This window comes from Onychomys torridus, chromosome 12 (genome assembly GCF_903995425.1).
Source record: "Onychomys torridus chromosome 12, mOncTor1.1, whole genome shotgun sequence".
NCBI classification, from domain to species: domain Eukaryota; kingdom Metazoa; phylum Chordata; class Mammalia; order Rodentia; family Cricetidae; genus Onychomys; species Onychomys torridus.
The window spans coordinates 49,948,035-49,966,903 of record NC_050454.1 but is presented as its reverse complement, the minus strand read 5'-3'; the positions used below and the strand labels follow the sequence as shown (position 1 = coordinate 49,966,903).

At 35.4% G+C, this 18,869-nt stretch overlaps 1 protein-coding gene across 1 annotated transcript in view; it reads right to left on the bottom strand.

Annotated features, from left to right (window-relative positions):
- Robo1 (roundabout guidance receptor 1) overlaps window positions 1-18,869 on the bottom strand; it is a 1,035,706-nt gene that overhangs the window by 891,181 nt on the left and 125,656 nt on the right. The window contains exon 2 of the mRNA XM_036203231.1: window positions 12,363-12,500. Coding sequence (XP_036059124.1) covers window positions 12,363-12,450 — 88 coding nt within the window. The 5' untranslated portion in view covers window positions 12,451-12,500. The remainder of the gene's footprint in view (window positions 1-12,362; window positions 12,501-18,869) is intronic.

Sequence of the window (18,869 nt, the reverse complement as noted above, 5' to 3'; positions counted from 1 at the left end):
CCCTCATAGAGATCTGCCTGCCTCTGTCTCCCAAGTGCTGGGATCGATGGTGCGGGACACCACTGTAAAACTAAAAGCTCAGACTTTAGATATAAATTTTTGTTACATTTTGAAAAAACATTGCTCTCTTTTCAACTGCAGTTATTTTCTACAGTGAAAATACAGACACTTTTCATAAGAAAAATGAATAGTTATGCACACTATCTGAACATACTCCAAAGCACTGATATAGACAAGAGGCATGTAAATACCACAAGCAATTAAGGAAAGGTAATGAATGCTGAGGGATGCTATTAAACACACATTAGATTAAACATACAATGAGATGTTATATATACATATTAGAGAAAAGTTTAACTCTAAACACCAAAAACATAATGAGAAACAAATCTATCATTCATTGCTTCTGGAGATGCAAAGTGGTACATGTGTGGTTGGCTAATTTTCTACCAATCTAAACTTTGTCATATTATAAATCTTAGTTGAGCTGCCAAATGCCATGACAGACTGAGCAGGAAAATGAAAGCCACAGGCAGCCCCAGATAGGCTGTCCCAGGTTCCTAGGAGGAAGTATGGTGCTGCCCTGTGCCATGGCAGACTGAGTGGGACAAGGAGACTCACACATTGGGCTCCGGCACAATGCTCCTGTGCTCTGAGGAGAAACCACAGGTGCAACCTGGTACTTTGCAGCACTGGGTAGACAGGCATCATTATGGTGAACAAATATATGGTGTGGTATGGAGAGAGAGAGAGAGAGAGAGAGAGAGAGAGAGAGAGAGAGAGAGAGAGAGAGAGAAAGAGAAAGAGAGAGACAGGGAGAAACAGAGAGAGGAAGAGAGAGAGGGGAAGGGAGGAGAGAGAGAAATGGTTCTCGTTCTGTCTACAGAGACATATCTGAAGAATTGGAGAGGAATGGTATGACATGGATGGCTTAATTGCTACCCAGGGCCATGAAGATGTCTGGGCCTAAGCTGTTGCTGGGGCCCATGTCTGGGTTCATGGCCCTGCTACAGACACAGTCTGCATTGATGTCCTGGCTCCTGATACCACTGAAGGCTGAGAGAAAAGCACTGTACAGAGTTGGCCTCGCCCTCACTGGCTGCAACACTAGCTGAAGTACTCAGGAGTGAGGGTCCTATATCTCACCTGGGCAGCACAGTAGAGCTGATGCTGTTTTCAGGTATATGGGTGAGCTGGCCCTGAGGGTGTGAGAATGGGAGACCAGATCATACCTGCCTTGTGGTGAGGGTAAGGTGCTTCTCCTCGCCCCTAGCATCTGACTCAACCCACTCATCAGCTTCAGCACTCAGGAGAACAGGCCCTGCATCTTCCCTGGGCATCACAATAGAGTTGACTCTGTAGACATTGGCACAAGCAAGCCAGCCCTGAGGTAGTGAGAGGGGGCATAGGTGGTACTGCCTCCCTCATCTACAGTGTAGTTGTGGGGTGAGGGAAAGAACCCTCCTCCCTCACCCCTACTGCCTCTTGTACTGAGGGAGCTGAGCCTTTGTTGACCAATTTATAAATGATCTTATTAAATAAAAATCACAGATACAAATATAGGAGTGAAAGCCTTGGATCAGGGAAATAGTGAGAGCCACGAGCCAACCTACCTCACCAACTCTGCAGCTTCCAAATGCCACAACTTCCTGTCTACCCATGCCTTTATTGTCTTACTGTTCTGTCCTCTCATTGGTTCTCTGAGCCCAGCTACCTCACTTCCTCTTCCTATGTAGTTCTGTCACTTTCTGTCTGTACAGACCTCCAGGTCTCTATTGTTGGTACTGGGATTAAAGGCATGTGTCACCATTCTTGGCTCTGTTCCCTAGTGTGACCTTGAACACACAGAGATCCTGCCTGCCAAGTGATGGGATTAAGGGCCTGTGCTACCATTGCCTGACTTTTGTGTTTGCTGAAAAGGCTTGCTATTTCCTCTGATTTCCAGGAAAACTATATTTATTAACATACAAATAAAATAAAATATCACATTTCAGCACAAATAAAAAATCACCACAACCCTTTCCTTTACCAGCTGCAATACTTGGGAAACTAAGCCCTGCGCCTTGCCAGGGCAGCACAGTAGAGCTGACCCTATTGACTGTGGTGCAGGTGAACTGCCCTGGAAAACATGAACAGAGTGTGGGAGATCTGGCCCTGCCTCTCATCTTCCATATGGTGGTGTGGGCAGGAAAGAGATACCTCCTCCCACCCCTTACAACCTGAGGCAGCTGGGAGAGCTAGCTCTGAGGTCATTAGAGTAGGGGAGCTGTTCCTGTGCCACTCATCAGCTGCAGCATTTGGGAGAGTGGCCCCTGCACATCGCCTGGGCATCACAGTAGAGCTAGCCCTGATGGTTGCTGTAGATGTGGGAAAGCTGACCCTGAGGGCCTGAAGCTAGAGAACTGTCCCCACCTTGCTCATCACTTTAAGGGGTGAACTATCCAGGGCAATGCTGAAAAGCTCACCTCAGTGGTGAAGACAGGGGAGAGCTTGCAAGCTGACCAACCTGCAACTATCCAGGCCCACCCAGAACTAGGGATATCATTTGGCCCACCCTAACATCCACCCCATCTGTGATCTGCTGGAGCATGTGAAGGGACTAGTCCTGCAGACCCAAAGCTACAGGATCTCCATGACACAGAGCAACAACAGGATATCCAAGAGGCCAGTGAGAGTAAGCATACTAGGGAATACAACCTGAGTATCTGAAGGCATAATTTCTCCTCTAAGAAATTTCTATGAAAACAGTTTTACTGTCCCTGATGAAAAATCATAATATCCACCTAGTACTATATATACTTCTTGGAAACCTTAGTGGTCATGATAGAAGCATAACCCTAAAAAAATGGACTTGTTTTTTTATGAGCAGTTTTCTAAATGTGAAAGAGATGTGATCTAATAAATGATTAAAAATTAGTCATGTTGATATTGCTATTACAAATATGTTTTCTCTTAAATTAAACATGTTTGTCTTTAATAATCTATTTTAACTGGTAGTTCTTACATAAGATAGCATTGTGGAAAATTAAGGATCTGTCAGTTTACTTTCCTTCTATATATCTCAAACATTTAAACTATTTTAACCCCTGAATTATTAACATTGACAGAACCTTACACTGGCCATAAGCCTGGCAGCAATTTGGATGCCATTGTCAATGACTATGAGGTGATTTCCTGGTCATATTTATACTGTCACATCAGTTGAGTTATGAGCACTTGGGAATATATAAGTTGGCTTTAAGTGTCCCCTAAAAGCTTTCTGTGATTCTAGAATAATGGATATAATTCCGTACTATGAACACTGAGCTTTGATAGTAAATAGTATTGTTATTTGTGACTAAAACAAAATTGCAGGAATAGATTTGACAGTCACAATAGAACATTTATTCTTGAGGACAAGTCTTAAGACAGATAGAGTCTTATAAGGCAGATGAGAAGCTATTTAAGAAAAGATGATACCATTTAATAAAAAGAAAATTTTGACTCTCTAAGAAATGTCAAAAGGAAAGGTTATCATATTTTATGCTAAGTTCAAGAACATTTCCTGAGCTCCCAAAGAATGAAAGAAACTTGAAAGGAGAGATTTTTCTGGACTACTAACTTGTACGGAACTGTCTTTAAGACAGTGCATCATGGTTTAATTGACAGTTACATTTTTCTTAGAAATCTGTAATTATAGACTGGGAGTAGTGGCACATGCCTTTAATCTCAACTCTTGAGATGCAGAGGCTGGTGGATCTCTGTGAGTTAAAAGCCAGCCTGATCTACAATGCAAGTCTCAGGCAAACCAGGGTTACAAAATGAGACCTTGTGTCTCAGAAAACAAACAAACAAACAAAAAGGTAATTATGAACCCTAAAAACACAGTTTTAATTGGTGAAAATTCTGTTCATTTGAAGATATTGCATCAGTTACTTAAAGGGAAAATAGCATCTGGTTTTAGTTAGTAGATACTAAAGAATCAGTGTTTTTATACTATAGTTAGTATAAAATACAGAACTCTGAAAGGGAAAAACGTGGGAGATAATAGAAAAAAGACATAAGGGTCAGGAAAATTAGAGAGATTAGATAAAGTGAGTAATTACAACAAAGAGCCAGAGGACTCCAGGTCATTGTAAGCACTATGCAAAATGTACACTGGTTCTTGAACTGCATGCCAAACTGTTAACCAATTAATTGTGCTATATTAAATAAAGATGAAAGGATATTAATAAGACAAAGTGAACATATGCACTGTTTAGCTCTATAGAACTCATTTTTTAAAACGTTCTGTTTTTAAGAGGCACATCACCCTGTTACCCTTCCCTGATAATTTTAAACTTCTATTATCAATTACCATAAAATCTCATATTATAACTTAATTTTAATTAAAAATTTTGTTGCTGAAGTTTCTAGATATTAGCAATACATAGTGTTCTATAAATAAACGCATATTTACAAATTCTTATTTAATGTATGTATTCACACATGTAAATGTCTATGTAAGTGCATAGATATGTGATACATTATATATACTTACATGTTTCAAGTATCTCAACATTTGAGATAGACAGTTCTAACATGATTTTATACATCAAGACACTCAGCTCAGGTTTTTATTTTTTTTCTCAAATCACACTATGAACATGTCTTTCATACTCAATAGTACAAAATAAAAATTGTATTTACTGAAATATTGAAGAAATAGAACCATCTTCAAAGCAATTCTCTCATGTGAAGTCACGGCAGAAGCATGTCTGTTTATACAACAAAGGGCACTTCCCTTTGGGTGGAGAAGAGAGTCAAGTAACAAGAGAAAGCAAAATAAATGAAGACGCACTAAGAAACCAAGGAGAGGGCAGTTGGATGAAGTAATGACAATGTCCAAGGCAAATAGAGAGCTTTTCCACCAACAGCTTTCTCGACCCCCAGGCATAATTATAACAGCTGTACCATATAGACTCTATCACTCATAATCTAGGATAGCGCCTCTTTCTATTAACCAAGCAATAGAGAAACAAAAATTACTTATACCAGTCCATATGAGGCCCTCTGCTTGCTGTGATGAATTCTGATGGCTTAATTAGGGGGACTGTGTGGCACATGGGGTGTTTCAAACCAGTTTCATCACAAAGGCGCTGTCCTCAGACAGAATGTGTCTGTGCTCTAAGGCAGATTGCTAATAAAAGTTTTTGCATTGAGTGTTTTTGAGCTGATTGTGTCTGTTAGTTTTCTTCCATCTACTCACACAATTAAATAAAGGTTCCAACTATAAAACCAAGGCCAATAAGAGACACAGAATTGAAGTACAGCTGGCAGTTTCTCTAGTTATTATGATCTCATCTTCACCTGAATGAAGGTTGCCAGGAAGTAAGAAACACTGATTGTTCTCCTTTGTGTTCTTCCAAGACTGGATACTTGCAATGATAGACTTCTTGGGAATACTATGACAAGTTTTTTTTTTGTTTTTTTGTTTGTTTGTTTTATTTGTAATGCTCAAAGTATGTATATGTATGTATTTTCATTAGTGTGTCATGGAACATAATAATCAAATAAACTTAAAAAAAGTTTCTTCTGTATCTTACCAAATATAGAGTAGAATTCTTGAATAACAGAATCATACCAAAAAGTTTTTTTCATATATTTCCTCAGCATTTAGTCTACAGCTTTTATAAAATTAACCTTTGTGAATGTTTTTGTCAACTAAAGGTATTACAAAGGCTATACTATTCATGTTAGTAAAAAGCTAAGGGCAAATTCTTCAAACAAATGAATATATACAAATATGGGCATATAAGTATAAAAAGCATTTTGGGATCATGAAGAAACTGAGTTTATCAAAATACATGAGCCAAATACTGACACTACAACTATATATTTACATGCTGTTGTGTTCATATTGTTTCATTTTGAAATTTTTGAGTAGTTATGTGATAAATGTTTAATGCTGATTTCTACTCTGTCCAAACACTCTGTGGCAGTCTGTGCTTGCTTTATCATTTGAAGATGCCGTCTATGGATCATAGTTAGCTTTTTTTCTTTTCTTCTAACTTTCCATCATAACTCACTTCCTTGGGAAGTGTATCTTATAATCTTTTATAGAACTTGTCACTTTTTCATCTCAATTATTTCAATCAAAATAAACTGTTCACTATGATTTAAACATCTTCATTAAGTAATAATTTCTATGAGGTTTTAAATGTCAAGGGACAATGAATAGCTTTGGGAGTCTCTCCTCATGCTTATCAATTTATTATAAATAGAAAATACATTATAAATTGAATCTCAATATTTTACTCAACTGTAGTTTAAACTCAAAGATATATTATTCATACTGCCTCTCCCAAAGATACAGAAGATTATTATAAACAAGGGATATTGAGTAAAACATTGTTGCATCAATAAAGTAAGGAAACTAATATATCATCTGCACACCTGATTTATTATTTGTGTATTTGCAGGCATGCATGTGTGTTCTTGCTCATGAGTGTGTGCATACATGTTCACACCCACTGTATTTAATTAGAGTGACTGAAGAATACAAGCACCTTCCTTATTTCATTATTCTAATAAGTAAAATACTACTTAGTTTCTCATGCGTTTAAAAATTAGCATTCCTTATCAATCGGAATCACAGGGTAAGCTTCTCAGCAAGGGGCTATAATGTTTTTACAATATAAAATTTGAGATTATTTGTTCTATCTGTAAAATCCTTCACTATATACCCTCTCTAATCAGTAAACCTGAGCATGATGCTGTCTTTTACACAAAACTCTTGTCCTTTGGCATGAGACTACCTTCACTTTTCAACTTACAGCTTCCCAACTTTGAACCAATCTCCTGAAACTAAAATCTCCTTCTGATTACCTGGCTGTATAGGGCACCTAGTAGGTGTGGACTGTGTGGTGCTTCTTGCTGCTGTTGCTGCCACATGGCCGAAGTGCTCTGTCAGTCTTTTTTAATCTCCTAGGGAATTTTTCTAACTCCAGCGAACAGTTGGCTCTATGTTCTAACAAGGTGTACAACAGTACCACTTCTTTACGTGGTTCTTTTCACAGCCAATCGTCTTTGTTATCATGGTTGGATACCTGCTACAGACTTCTGTCTTACTTTTCATAGTTTTTGTACTTTCAGTAATTGTTTATTAAATTCATTCCTGAGTTACTAAAATTAAATATGAAGTTTAGACATCATATGTCTAAATAGGAAAAAAATGTGAACAAAAGAGACCCCCTCTATCTGCTATGGTAAATGTTTCTAAATATTTCCAAAATTTCTTGTAAGATACAAGTCTAAAGAGTGAGTATTCTGTTCACACAAATTACAAAGTGTGATTTTTTTTCTCTCTTCACTAAATTTAATTTCAATTAAATGTAAATTAATTAAAATGTGTTATTTTGATGTATTTGAAAGTTGTGGAATATATCTTGAAATGAAGAAGCAGCAAATGATAACACAAGACAAAGCAAAATTTAAAAAAACATACAGGAAAGATCTAGAAACTGTCTTGAATATTAATGAGCATGGGATTTTATCACAATGTTTGTTGATTTTCATAAAATGTTGTATAATTAAGAGGCATTCATCTGGTATTATCAAGTGAAAAACTATAAAAAAAAATACCGGCATGGGAGTAGGAAATCTCATAGAAGTACCATTGTCAAGTGTATTAATGACTTAAGTAAATATATTACTATTTTGAAAAAGGGACTACTTCTTCTGGAGCAAGGCACTGCTCCCTGTATGATATGTAGATGGGCCTGTATAATGCTAAGAAGATGTTTCTTCATGAAAAATATGAATATTTTAAGTCTCAAAGAAAAACAAGCAAATATTTATTTAGTAGCTTATAAATTTACATATTTGGTGACAGTTTTCTGAAATTAATTATAATAAGATATTCAGATAGTATGTATTTTAAAGTGCATTAACATACTTTTAAAATTAACTCAAACTTTGACTAAATCAATGATTTTCTAATTTTCTATGGAAAAACAATTATTTGAATTTCTTAGATGCCTGTAAAATCTGTGAATTCTAAATCAGATTCTTTGCTTATTATTTTCCTTAAGGTATTTATGAAAAAAACTAATCCAGGAAAAAATGCACAGAGAAACCTCTGCACTCACAGAGATATTTAAATCAGGACTTAAAACTCAAATAGCTATGTTCAGGACATCTTTCTCCCTGAATAATTGTACTAGATAAACACATGTTCAGTATTTTAACAGAAGTATATTGCTATAATTAAAAATAGCTTTGCATGTTTAAGATATTCTTGATTGATTCTAAATTGGTAGTGCAGTTAAAAGTAAAACAATGAAGCTGTTTACAGCCACATAATCTGCACAGATTATAAACAGACACATTTAATAGTCATTGTGTGTAGTTAATCTATGCCATCAAAGTTAATCATAACTTGTGGGAAAAATTTTTTGTATGGCTTAATATGCATGATACTCTTTCCAAAATGTTCCAAAAGAAAGACTTAATATTTCTATTATCTTTTGATTGCAGATATTTTTACTTTTAATGTTTTCATGTTATAAAGAGATACTTAAATGCCTTATCTAATTTTTCAAATCAATCCAAAATCTGTTAGACATAGGTAAGCTCCATTGTAAAACCTAAGATTAAACAAGGCATGTAAATACTATTATTTCTCATATTTTATATAAAGCCTCTTTTCTGCAATATTACAATTACAGGGATGATTCAGACAGCAATAACACATAGTTCCTAGCGATGTCCTTAGTGTATAATACCAAGGCGCTGGAGTGTTAGAGGACAGACAGGTAAAGAGGGGAGGCTGTAAATCATTTCAGAAACTCTCACACTCAAGGCTGTTGACATGAGCCAGGGCAAAGGAAACACCTCTGTGAGCACCTGCATTGCTAATGAAGGACAAGCCTGCTGCACAGTCATAGACTGAAGAGTTAAGAAGAATAAATCATGCCTGACTCTGAAGTGGGCTGTCTAATGCATTCATGCACAAGTAGAAACTTGTGTGATTTTCTCATTCAAAATCTTGCCATGTAAGCTTAGAATTCAACACTTTAATATCCGATTCCTCCATGAGTGAAATATGTAATTTTTAAATTTATCATTTATCATCTGTCTCTACTGTCTCTTTGACATCTGTTGCAGTCAAAGGTGAATATTTAAAATACAAGATTGGGGGTCTGTAAACTTTCACTTACCCAGCAATTAAAGGAACATTTGGTATTGGCTGATTTGTGTACATTTTATATATAAATTGTACATCAATAAATTAACAGACCAATATCTATCAGCACTGTCATGAAGGGGAGGTAGGTTTTCATGGGCTATGAGTGAAAGAGAGTCAACTGAAACTGTTGGAACATCCAAAATAATCTATGAATTTACTTCTTTATTATTCTCTTTCTCTTAGAATCAATTCACTGTTCTCCAATATGAGTGTTCCTTGATTTCAGTATATGAATAATTTACATTTATACTCCCTCATGACAATAACTGTGAAGATAATGTCATAAAACCAAAAGGAAATTTTAAAAGTTACTACATTTAGGGAAACAAAATAAAAATTAAGAAAGTACCTGCTTATCAACTCTAGATATTATATTTAAATACTATAGTAGTATTTAATTATAACTAATCAAACTAGAAACCATGTTATTGGTGTGAAATAAAAACAAAAAAACACCTTTTATTAGGAGAATTTATTTAATTGTCTGTAGTGGATAGCCATCCCAGCATTGGCCTGAAGTTCCAACCCCCATTGAGGCTTCGGTAATGGTCATGACCACAAGGCGGGGCGGAGGAGGAAGCAGAAGACCCAGGATCCAGAGGAGGTCTCTCTCTTGGTTCCTGGACCCTGGGCGCTGGAGGTAGACCCAGCAGAGTTCTCCACAGAACACCGCCAGACTGTGCCATACCTTTGCCAGACCCTACAACCTATCCCTTCATTTGTAAGTTACCCCACAAAATAAACCTCCCTTTTAACTACGTGGAGAGGCCTTAATAATTTCATCAATCATTGTCCTTTTATATTGAATTCTAATGCATCTTCTTCAATTCAGCATCTCTGCTGATAACTCAGCAAGTACAGGCCTCAATATGCATACCTCTCACCTCTTTCTAAGCAGTTAAAACATAAACAAACAAACAAAAAAGAGGTGAGAGGTATGTATTTTGTTTATGTCACTATTGAAATGTATTCCTTATATAATGAAACTTATTTTCTTAAGGGAAAGTGGAAGTAGTCAGGTGAATTAGAAACTGCTTGAATGTTTGATATTTAAAGCTGCCCATTCTTTTCCCCTCTGAGATATGCTAATCATGCCAGATCCAGGACCTAAAGAACATAAAAAAGCCAGAACAACAGCGAGAATCTGTTCTTCATTTCATGAGAGATTAATGAGGAGGCATTGCTCTGAAGATGAAGGGTCCTTTTGGTAGATTTTCTAACCTTCATACCCTGAACCCTGTGCTCATAGGCAGAGGCAGTTATCAAAATGACTATTGCTCTGCAGGGGTCCCATTGAAAAGCTAAGAGCATATTTCTTTTGACAGACAAATTACTTTGAAATAATTTTTGAACTCTATGATCTTGACAAAAAAAAATATTCACTTTTAACCATGTGGATCCCATTTATGGGTACAACTGTTTCCTTGGGAAAAGAAGCCACCTTAAAATGAGCTCATCCAACCAATATTTAGCACAACCTTTAACTGATAGCCTAACTATCTCATTTGTCACAAGATATATATTATGTTTGAAAATATATTTATATATTTTAAGTTCTCTTCAGCTTAAGTGTTTTATTGTAAGCACAGACTTTTTAATGAGTCTTATAACAGAACACATTTGTTGTATGTTCCCTCAGAAATTATACAATATCTTATAAAAATAATATTCAAATTTCCTGAAAATAATGTATAACTCTGCCCCATGTATAAGAATACACATAATGTACTATGTGTCTCAAATATATATATACACACACACATACGTGGTTCAATCTTCAATTAAAAATTTTTGTTATTAGCTAAATCATGAAAAATATGTTTACACACAAATTACTAACTAGATTCAGAGTTTAAGAATAATTATAATCTACAGATCTCTGTGTAAATATTTGTAACAACAGGTAGGGCTTCCAAACTTGTGATGCATCATTTTTCTTTCTAAATGTTTTCACAACAACAAAAACTTCTTATTTATAGTTTTCATATATTCAAAGGTGTGTTCATATCGTTGAAGTCTGAAAGTTGGTTCATTTCATACGTTTATCAATATTCAATAGATGAGGAGAAAGAATGGAGAACCTAAGAATAGGTCAAAGTACAAATGTGTGGAAGTTTCAGTTCTTCAGACCAGTCCTGGCACAAATATTTAAGATTTCTATGTATTTCAATACTATGAATATATTTTCCACAAGTACCAAGATCTGGTTGTTTATTTACAACTCCCTTCATCTTGTAGCTCCAATGTCCTACTTTTATCCAGTATTGGAAGACGTTGAGGTCCTTAGAGGTTTCAACTTTCATAGTTTGTGTGTGGACATGCATGATAGGCTATGAATATTTGCTAAGTGTTACAAATATAAAAAGACACTTCCTACTTTATTATCATAACAAATTATATGCCATGCTTTTATGAATACTGTGACTAAGTTAAGGCACCATACAAAATAGACTCTAATTAACTACTGTTTACCAAATTGTTTTAATAAATGTAAACTTATATTGTGATAAGATCAATAATTTTTTCCTATATTTCTCTACCACAACATTGGGGTTGGTTAATATTCTACAAAACAGTACAGTTAAAGCATTTTATAGAAAGCCATTTTAGCTCCATTAACACAATTATGCCTTCAAGGAAATTGTGTTCTAACTTCACACACATCAATGGTAACTATGGAAGCAACACAGCAGCATGCTATTTTTACATTCTGACATTGTTCAACTGGCTAATTAGTGTAGGCCTCTTTTAAAGCTATTTCCATTCTAAATCCTTCATTTGATGTCCCTTTTCTAGGGTACTGTCATGCAATGAAACCTATTCTTCTTCTTTTTTTTTTTTTGTTTTCATCGTACATCTTTCCCTTCTGTAATTATTCTCCCAGCACCTAATTCACTTAGTGACTGTAACTCCCTGTAATCTATCAACAATAAGTGTTTCTTGGAGGCTTTCTTGAAGAACTTTATATTCAGATGGTCACTCTTATCCTGAGGTCAGTCATCACACATACACATATACTGAAGCACTCATTCATACAGACATATAGGTTACACAGAACATGGAGAAATTTTATTTAGGACACACACAATAAAAATGAATTTAAAAGCAAGGAAATGCCAATTGAATAGCAAGGAAATGAAAGCATCCCACTTACCTGGAATAAGCTGGGCCAGAAGGAGATGCTTTCTTGACAGAATGAGGAGTGATATCATGACCAGAAGAGGAAGATGTTTCCATTTCATCTTTATCCCTCCCTTACATTACATTAGCCAGCGACACAGATGTATATTATCTGGGGAGTAAAAAAATAAAAACACAGAAATTGTTTCTATTAAGTTGTAGTAAGTAGAATAATTAAAGTATGGTGTGAAAAATCTGTAGTTCACATCGACTTAAAAGTCTACTTTTGAGATGATGAAAGATTTCTAAGTGAATATAATTTATACAAAACAAATTCCATATATATTGCCACCTGCCCCGACTTATCCATGTGTTTGTTTTCCACAATTTCAGTTTACCAGGACAACTGTGATTCAAACTTTGGAATGTATTATCAGAAGAAGGATGATGGAAATTTGCAATGACATATTTTGAGGATTAAAAAAAATATTTTCCCTTAACTTGATTTTAGAAAAGTGTTGGAGTTGTTCTAAAGTGTTAGTTGTCTTTTCCTGACTGCATTTAGTGTGTAAAGTGAGCTTTACACAGATACACATTTACAGCAAACACGAACTACATAGAACTTGGCACTATGGCTCAGGCATTTCCTACAGGCCTTGGAATATAAGTGGTGCATGGAGGGAAACAACTGAACATTTAAAACAAATGTGGTATTTGTTAGTTTTAATCAATTTTTCAGACACATATTAGTCACAATTGATTCCCTTATTTCCCTTACGTTTCACAGATTGCCAAGTAAGTTTTTTTTTTTTTTTTAAATTTCTCTTAAGCTCAGGTAAAGACATTCCTATCATGTGCACACAACTTTGAGATTTCCTTTCAATTATCAGTCATTCTCAAACTGCTCATTATGAGATAGAAACCATGGATATACAAGAGAAAAATTCAGACTCCTCCCACCAACAGGTGTATTAACAACCAAAAGTCACTTTAATGAGAGTAATTCAGAAACAAACATGTTAAAGAAACGAGTAGAGTTTTTAGTGTAAATAAGGAAGTCTGAACTGGTCATGAGGGACATAGAGACATGTAAGGTAGTATCCATGTATATTGTGAAGATTAGAGCAGAAAGTTGTAACAAATTATGGGCTGAAGATATAGGAATGCATATAAATGTCTTACTACTTTTTCATATAATTAACAGTATACCTTAAAAGTGATATTTTACTTATGATGAACATGAACATAAATGTCTAGAATATAAGAAAAATGCAAACAAATGTTTAACTAGCTACATCTTAATATACATTCTATAGGTCCTGCATGTCAGTTGTATTTTATAGAGAGAAACTTTGTAGCATATACATATATGCATACATTTACACATACATTTTCTAATAATGCATCAATATACTCAGCACATTTTTTTCATAATATAATGGCACAAAAAATGGAGAAAAGCAAATTGTCAAGATGGCTCATCTAGTAGAGGTGCTGCCAACAACCACGACAGTCTTTGAGTTCAATCCCCACAACCCCCATGGCGCTGGAGCTTGTGTTCTCTGTTCTTTATATTATGGTACGCATATGCTGACATATGTACACAGGGAGAGGTGGGATGAAGAGGACAGACATAACTTAAGCTAATTTTCTTCTGAAAATGAAGAAAACTGAAAATAATGAAATGGGAAATCCAAAGGCTGGTATTGAGGAGTTAGTGACTGGCGATCATAGAATTTAATGACTCACAAGGTAATAGATGATAAAGAAAGGACAAATTAACTTTATGAAGATCCAGAACAGAAACTCAAAGTATAGAATCATTTATAATTAATACTTTTAAAGGACATGGTAGTAAAAAATAAAAGGTTTAGGTATTTTACACAATATGCATATATATATATATATATATATATATATATATATATATATATATATATGCATATTAGAGAATTTGGTTATTTATTAGATTTCAAAGTTGGGAGGTAGAACGAATGAATTTATTGATTTATTTAGCAGTATGTTTAGTCAAACAGATGGAACAATCTAGTACTAAATAAAGCACACTTTATTTAAAATCATTCTAGCTTTAATTTTTTGTGACACTCAAAATGCCTACTGCAGAGAAAATGACTTAAACCTGTAGGTTTATCTGTATGTGACTATTGGCATTTGGTCTGTTGGAGTCCCACTGTCCTTGCTGAAATACACCAGCAGAGTTCATTTACACAGTGCTCTTTCAGCAAAATGCCTAATCCTGCCAGAGAGAGTCAATCATCTACCTTAACCTGGGTTATTGGGGGATGAATTCTTTGGTCAAGAATTCTGTAAACTTGTCTTCTTATCAGAGCTAGACTTTTGCGTCAAATAAATAATATCTGTTACAGTGTTTACACATGTACTATCTGCCTTCTGTGGCTTGAGGTTAGTGTTGTTAAAACAATCCTTGCCCTGGTGTGACAGTCATCGGTGCTCAGTTAGACTGACAGGTGAATACAGTGTAGATGAAACTCTCATTGTTGGATGACCCAACAGCTCTTTTTTTTTCCAGGTTCTCCATTCAGTATTTCCTTTAGAGACATTTTCTAAGTGGAGAAGAATTGTTTTTCTTCAGAAATTGTGTCAGTAAGGTCCATCCTGGGCATTTCTGCTTGAAATAGGCATTGGTATCACATTTTCCATCTCTTGGCTTGTGCTTGCCTAAGAAGCTTCTGTTTCTATTTCTTCTCCAAGTATTTCATTACTACAGAGGACTGTAGACATCAGGGACCCTGTTTTGGAATAAATATCAAATATTTGATTTTTAAAAAAATTTATGTAAGCACTTCTGCCTCAAACTGTGATGCAAACAAAAGTATACATAGATCTAGGTGCTGTTTATTTTTGTTCATAACTTGAAAGTGTAATTACTTGTTAAATGACAGTGACATGTTTCCCAGAATTGTGGTTTTTCGTCTGTGTGGCTAGTTATATACTATCTTGTTAAAATTTATATTCAGCTTATTATAAGTAATAGCTGACCTAACTTGTTCAAATTATATTACTCCAAGGCACATATTAATTTAAATTTCTACTGTATTTTGTGTATTTCTCAAATAAATTTGTATCAACTAGGGCCAAATGATTCAAAATTACATATTAAGTGCCACCAATATCACATAACTGTAAGGTAACGTATCCAAATTCAAAGTGGCACTTATATTAGCCCAGAGATGTAGGATAGCAACAAACACAACTGGCAAAAAAAAATCCATGCAATGATTCCTAATTCTGCTGTACTCATATCGGTGTCTTGTCCAGCCATCCTCAGAGAGGCTTCCTTTGGCAGCAGATGGGGACAGATGTACAGACCCAGAGAAAGTCTAAATTGGAGGTCTCCATTGGGTCCTTTGGAGCTCAGGGGACTTGTAGAAGAAGTGCAGGAAATATTTCAAGAGTCAGAGGGGATGGAGGACACCAGGAGAACATGGCCCACCAAATCAGCTAAGCAGGGCTCACATGGGCTCACAGAGACTGAAAGGACAATCATGGAGCCCGTATATGTCTGCATAAGGTCCTCTTTGTATATGTTATGACTATCAGCTTGGTGGTTTTGTGGGACTCTTAACTGTGGGAGAAGGTGTGTCTCTGACTGTTTTGCCTGCTTTTGGGACTCTTTTCCTCTTACTGAGTGGTCTTGTCCAGCCTCAATATGAGGGCTTTTGCCTTGTCTTATTGTATCTTGTTTGTCCTGTCTGGTTGTTGTCTCTAAAGGCCTGCTCTTTTCTGAAGGGAAATGAAGGGGAGTGGATCTGGGGGAGAGAGAGGTGGGAGGGGGTGCTGGGAGGAGTAGAGGAAGGAGAAACTGTGGTTGGGACGTACTGTATGAAAAAAGGATCAATTTTCAATAAAAAAAGAAAAATATATTTTGAAGTATTTTAATAGACTCTACATTTTTGAGTTGTTTAAAGTTTCAGCAAAATTAAATGGAAGACCAAAGTAAGATGTCTCATACCCTTCATTCTGCACACAGATAGCCTCTTTTCCACACATACGCCCATAAATATATTTCATTTGCCAAGGATACACCATTGTCACCCAAAGCTCATAAGATACATAATGTTTATCCTTGGTGTTTTGTATTTCATGTACTGGACAAATATATATATTGGACACACACACACACACACACACACACACACACACACACACACACACGTATCCTCAAAGGTTTGATTCCTTATTCCTTTCTCTATTCATTAACACTGATTGCTTTAGTGTCTGGTTTTGCCTGTTCTAACATTGCACAGAATTATAATCAGACAGCATATAATTTGTCAGTCTGGCTTATTTCATTTGGTTATAAGAACATAAGAATTCTTATTATATTTTCATGCTTTGAAAAGTCACTGTGTTTTTAGCTTAGAGTAGCATTCCATTGTCTTCCTGTCCCAAAGTTTGTTTATATCTTTGCTGAAGAACATGTCGGTTGTGTCTAAATTTTGACAACTGTGAATAAAGCTACAACACACAACCATGGGCAGACTTTTGTATGTATGTAAATATATTTTAACTCATATTATTGAATAAGAATTTTTCTTGTTGTATCATATAGTAATATTAAGTTGACTGTTCAAAAACCCAGCAAAGAATCTTTCAAAATGGTGATGCCGCATTGCATTTTCTCTACCATTAAGAAAAATAATAGAGTGCTGCTGCATGTTGTCCTTGCCAGCAGCTGGTATTATCAGTGGTCTGCATGTTGTCAGTCCTGTTGAGTGTGAAACAGAATGAGCTCTGTAAATGTCGTGGTGGTGGTTTGTAAATTTGCATTTCCAGGTAGTGAATGGTCTGAGATTCTTTGGAGAGTTGTCTGGCATCTCGATACCTTCTCCAGTGGCATGCCTATTGAAGATGGTTGGCTCACATTTTAATTGTTTCTTTTCTCTTTTACTATTCAGTTTGGAAGACTTAAGGGTTTGGGGGGGGCAGCTTTGCCTGTTTTATATAATTATCCTTGATTGGCTCTGTCTCCTACAAACATTCTTATTGTTCTCACCTGATCTTTTCGTTGTTGATTGTGTTTGTTCTGGAGCAATGATGTTTAATTTTAATGAGGTTTAGCTCTTTTATGTACTTTGAAATATCTTAAAATGTTTTATGTTTAAGACTCTATTCTATAGGAAAGTACTCTCAGTTAGAATACAGCCTTAGCAATAATTCATATTTCTTGGGATATTAACAGTAGGACAACTTATTTTAGTATAAATGTTAAATAACTCTACTATATATTATCTGAATATTAAAATACAGTGCCTTCAGGATATAATGACAATGTATTTGTGGCATACATATGGCATATATTATCAGCACTCTTAGTTCAAATGAATGGTTTGAATAAGATATGCTAATGCATTTTTGAGTAAAAGAATTATTGTTAAATGATAGAACTGACTATATACAACATAATTTGTCTGCTGCAAAGTTTATAATCATTTAGTTGTAGTTAACTCAATTGTGTGATGGAATAATAATAACAACCACATCAAATGTATAAATGCCCATTATAATCATTATCATCAACAGAAGCACATAATTGACTGAGATCATTTGTGTAGGTGACTATGAGAGTTTGTATTATGTCTTCTGATATCAGTTAAGATTGGTATTACAATTAGCAGTTTCAAATGGCGTCTAATCAGTTTACCAGAGGGCGTGATAGAACTGAACTTTTATTGGTGTTTACACACTACTTGACATTTAAATGTATCTTAGAATGCTTAATTTGCATGGTCTTATGGTTTTGACTTAATATTAGTAGCATTTATTGGGCTGTGATTTATCCATGACTAAATGAACTCGGAATAAGTATAAAGTTCAGTCTTGAAAAATTAATGGAGGCATAACACATCTACTCCAATCTAGATAAAGATATTTTAACAAGGACCTTGATGTTAAAAGACAAATATGCTGGACACATGTTCAGTGATGTATCTAATAACTAATGTTCCAATTTCTGTTTTTAAGAGAGAGTTTATTTTTAATACATCTTGGGAAATCCTGTTGTGCTTAATATTAGTTAAGTTTCATTGTAAGTTAAAAGTTTCATAAGAAATACATTAGTTAATGTGGTAGTTTGAAAGAAGATATCTCCCAAAGGATGTGGCACTATTAGGAGGCATGAATTTGTTGGAATGGGTATGGCCTTGTTGAAGGAAGTGTGTCACTGTAGGGGTGGGTTTTGAGGTCTCATATGCTCAAGCCATGCTCAGGGAGACAGACCACTTTCTGTTGCCTGTGCAAGACATAGAACTATCAGCTATCTCTATCACCATGTCTGCCTGCACACCGCCATATCCCACTATGATGATAATGAACTGAACCTCTAAACTGTAAACCATCTGCTTAAATGTTGTCCTTTACAAGAGTTGCTGTGGTCATGGTGTCTCTTCATAGCAATAGAAACTCTAACTAAGACAGTTAATTATACAGTAGAACAAAGTAAGAAAAATTCCCTTTGGCATATATTCTGTATTCCTCTCAAGGGCATGTTCCCTTTTAT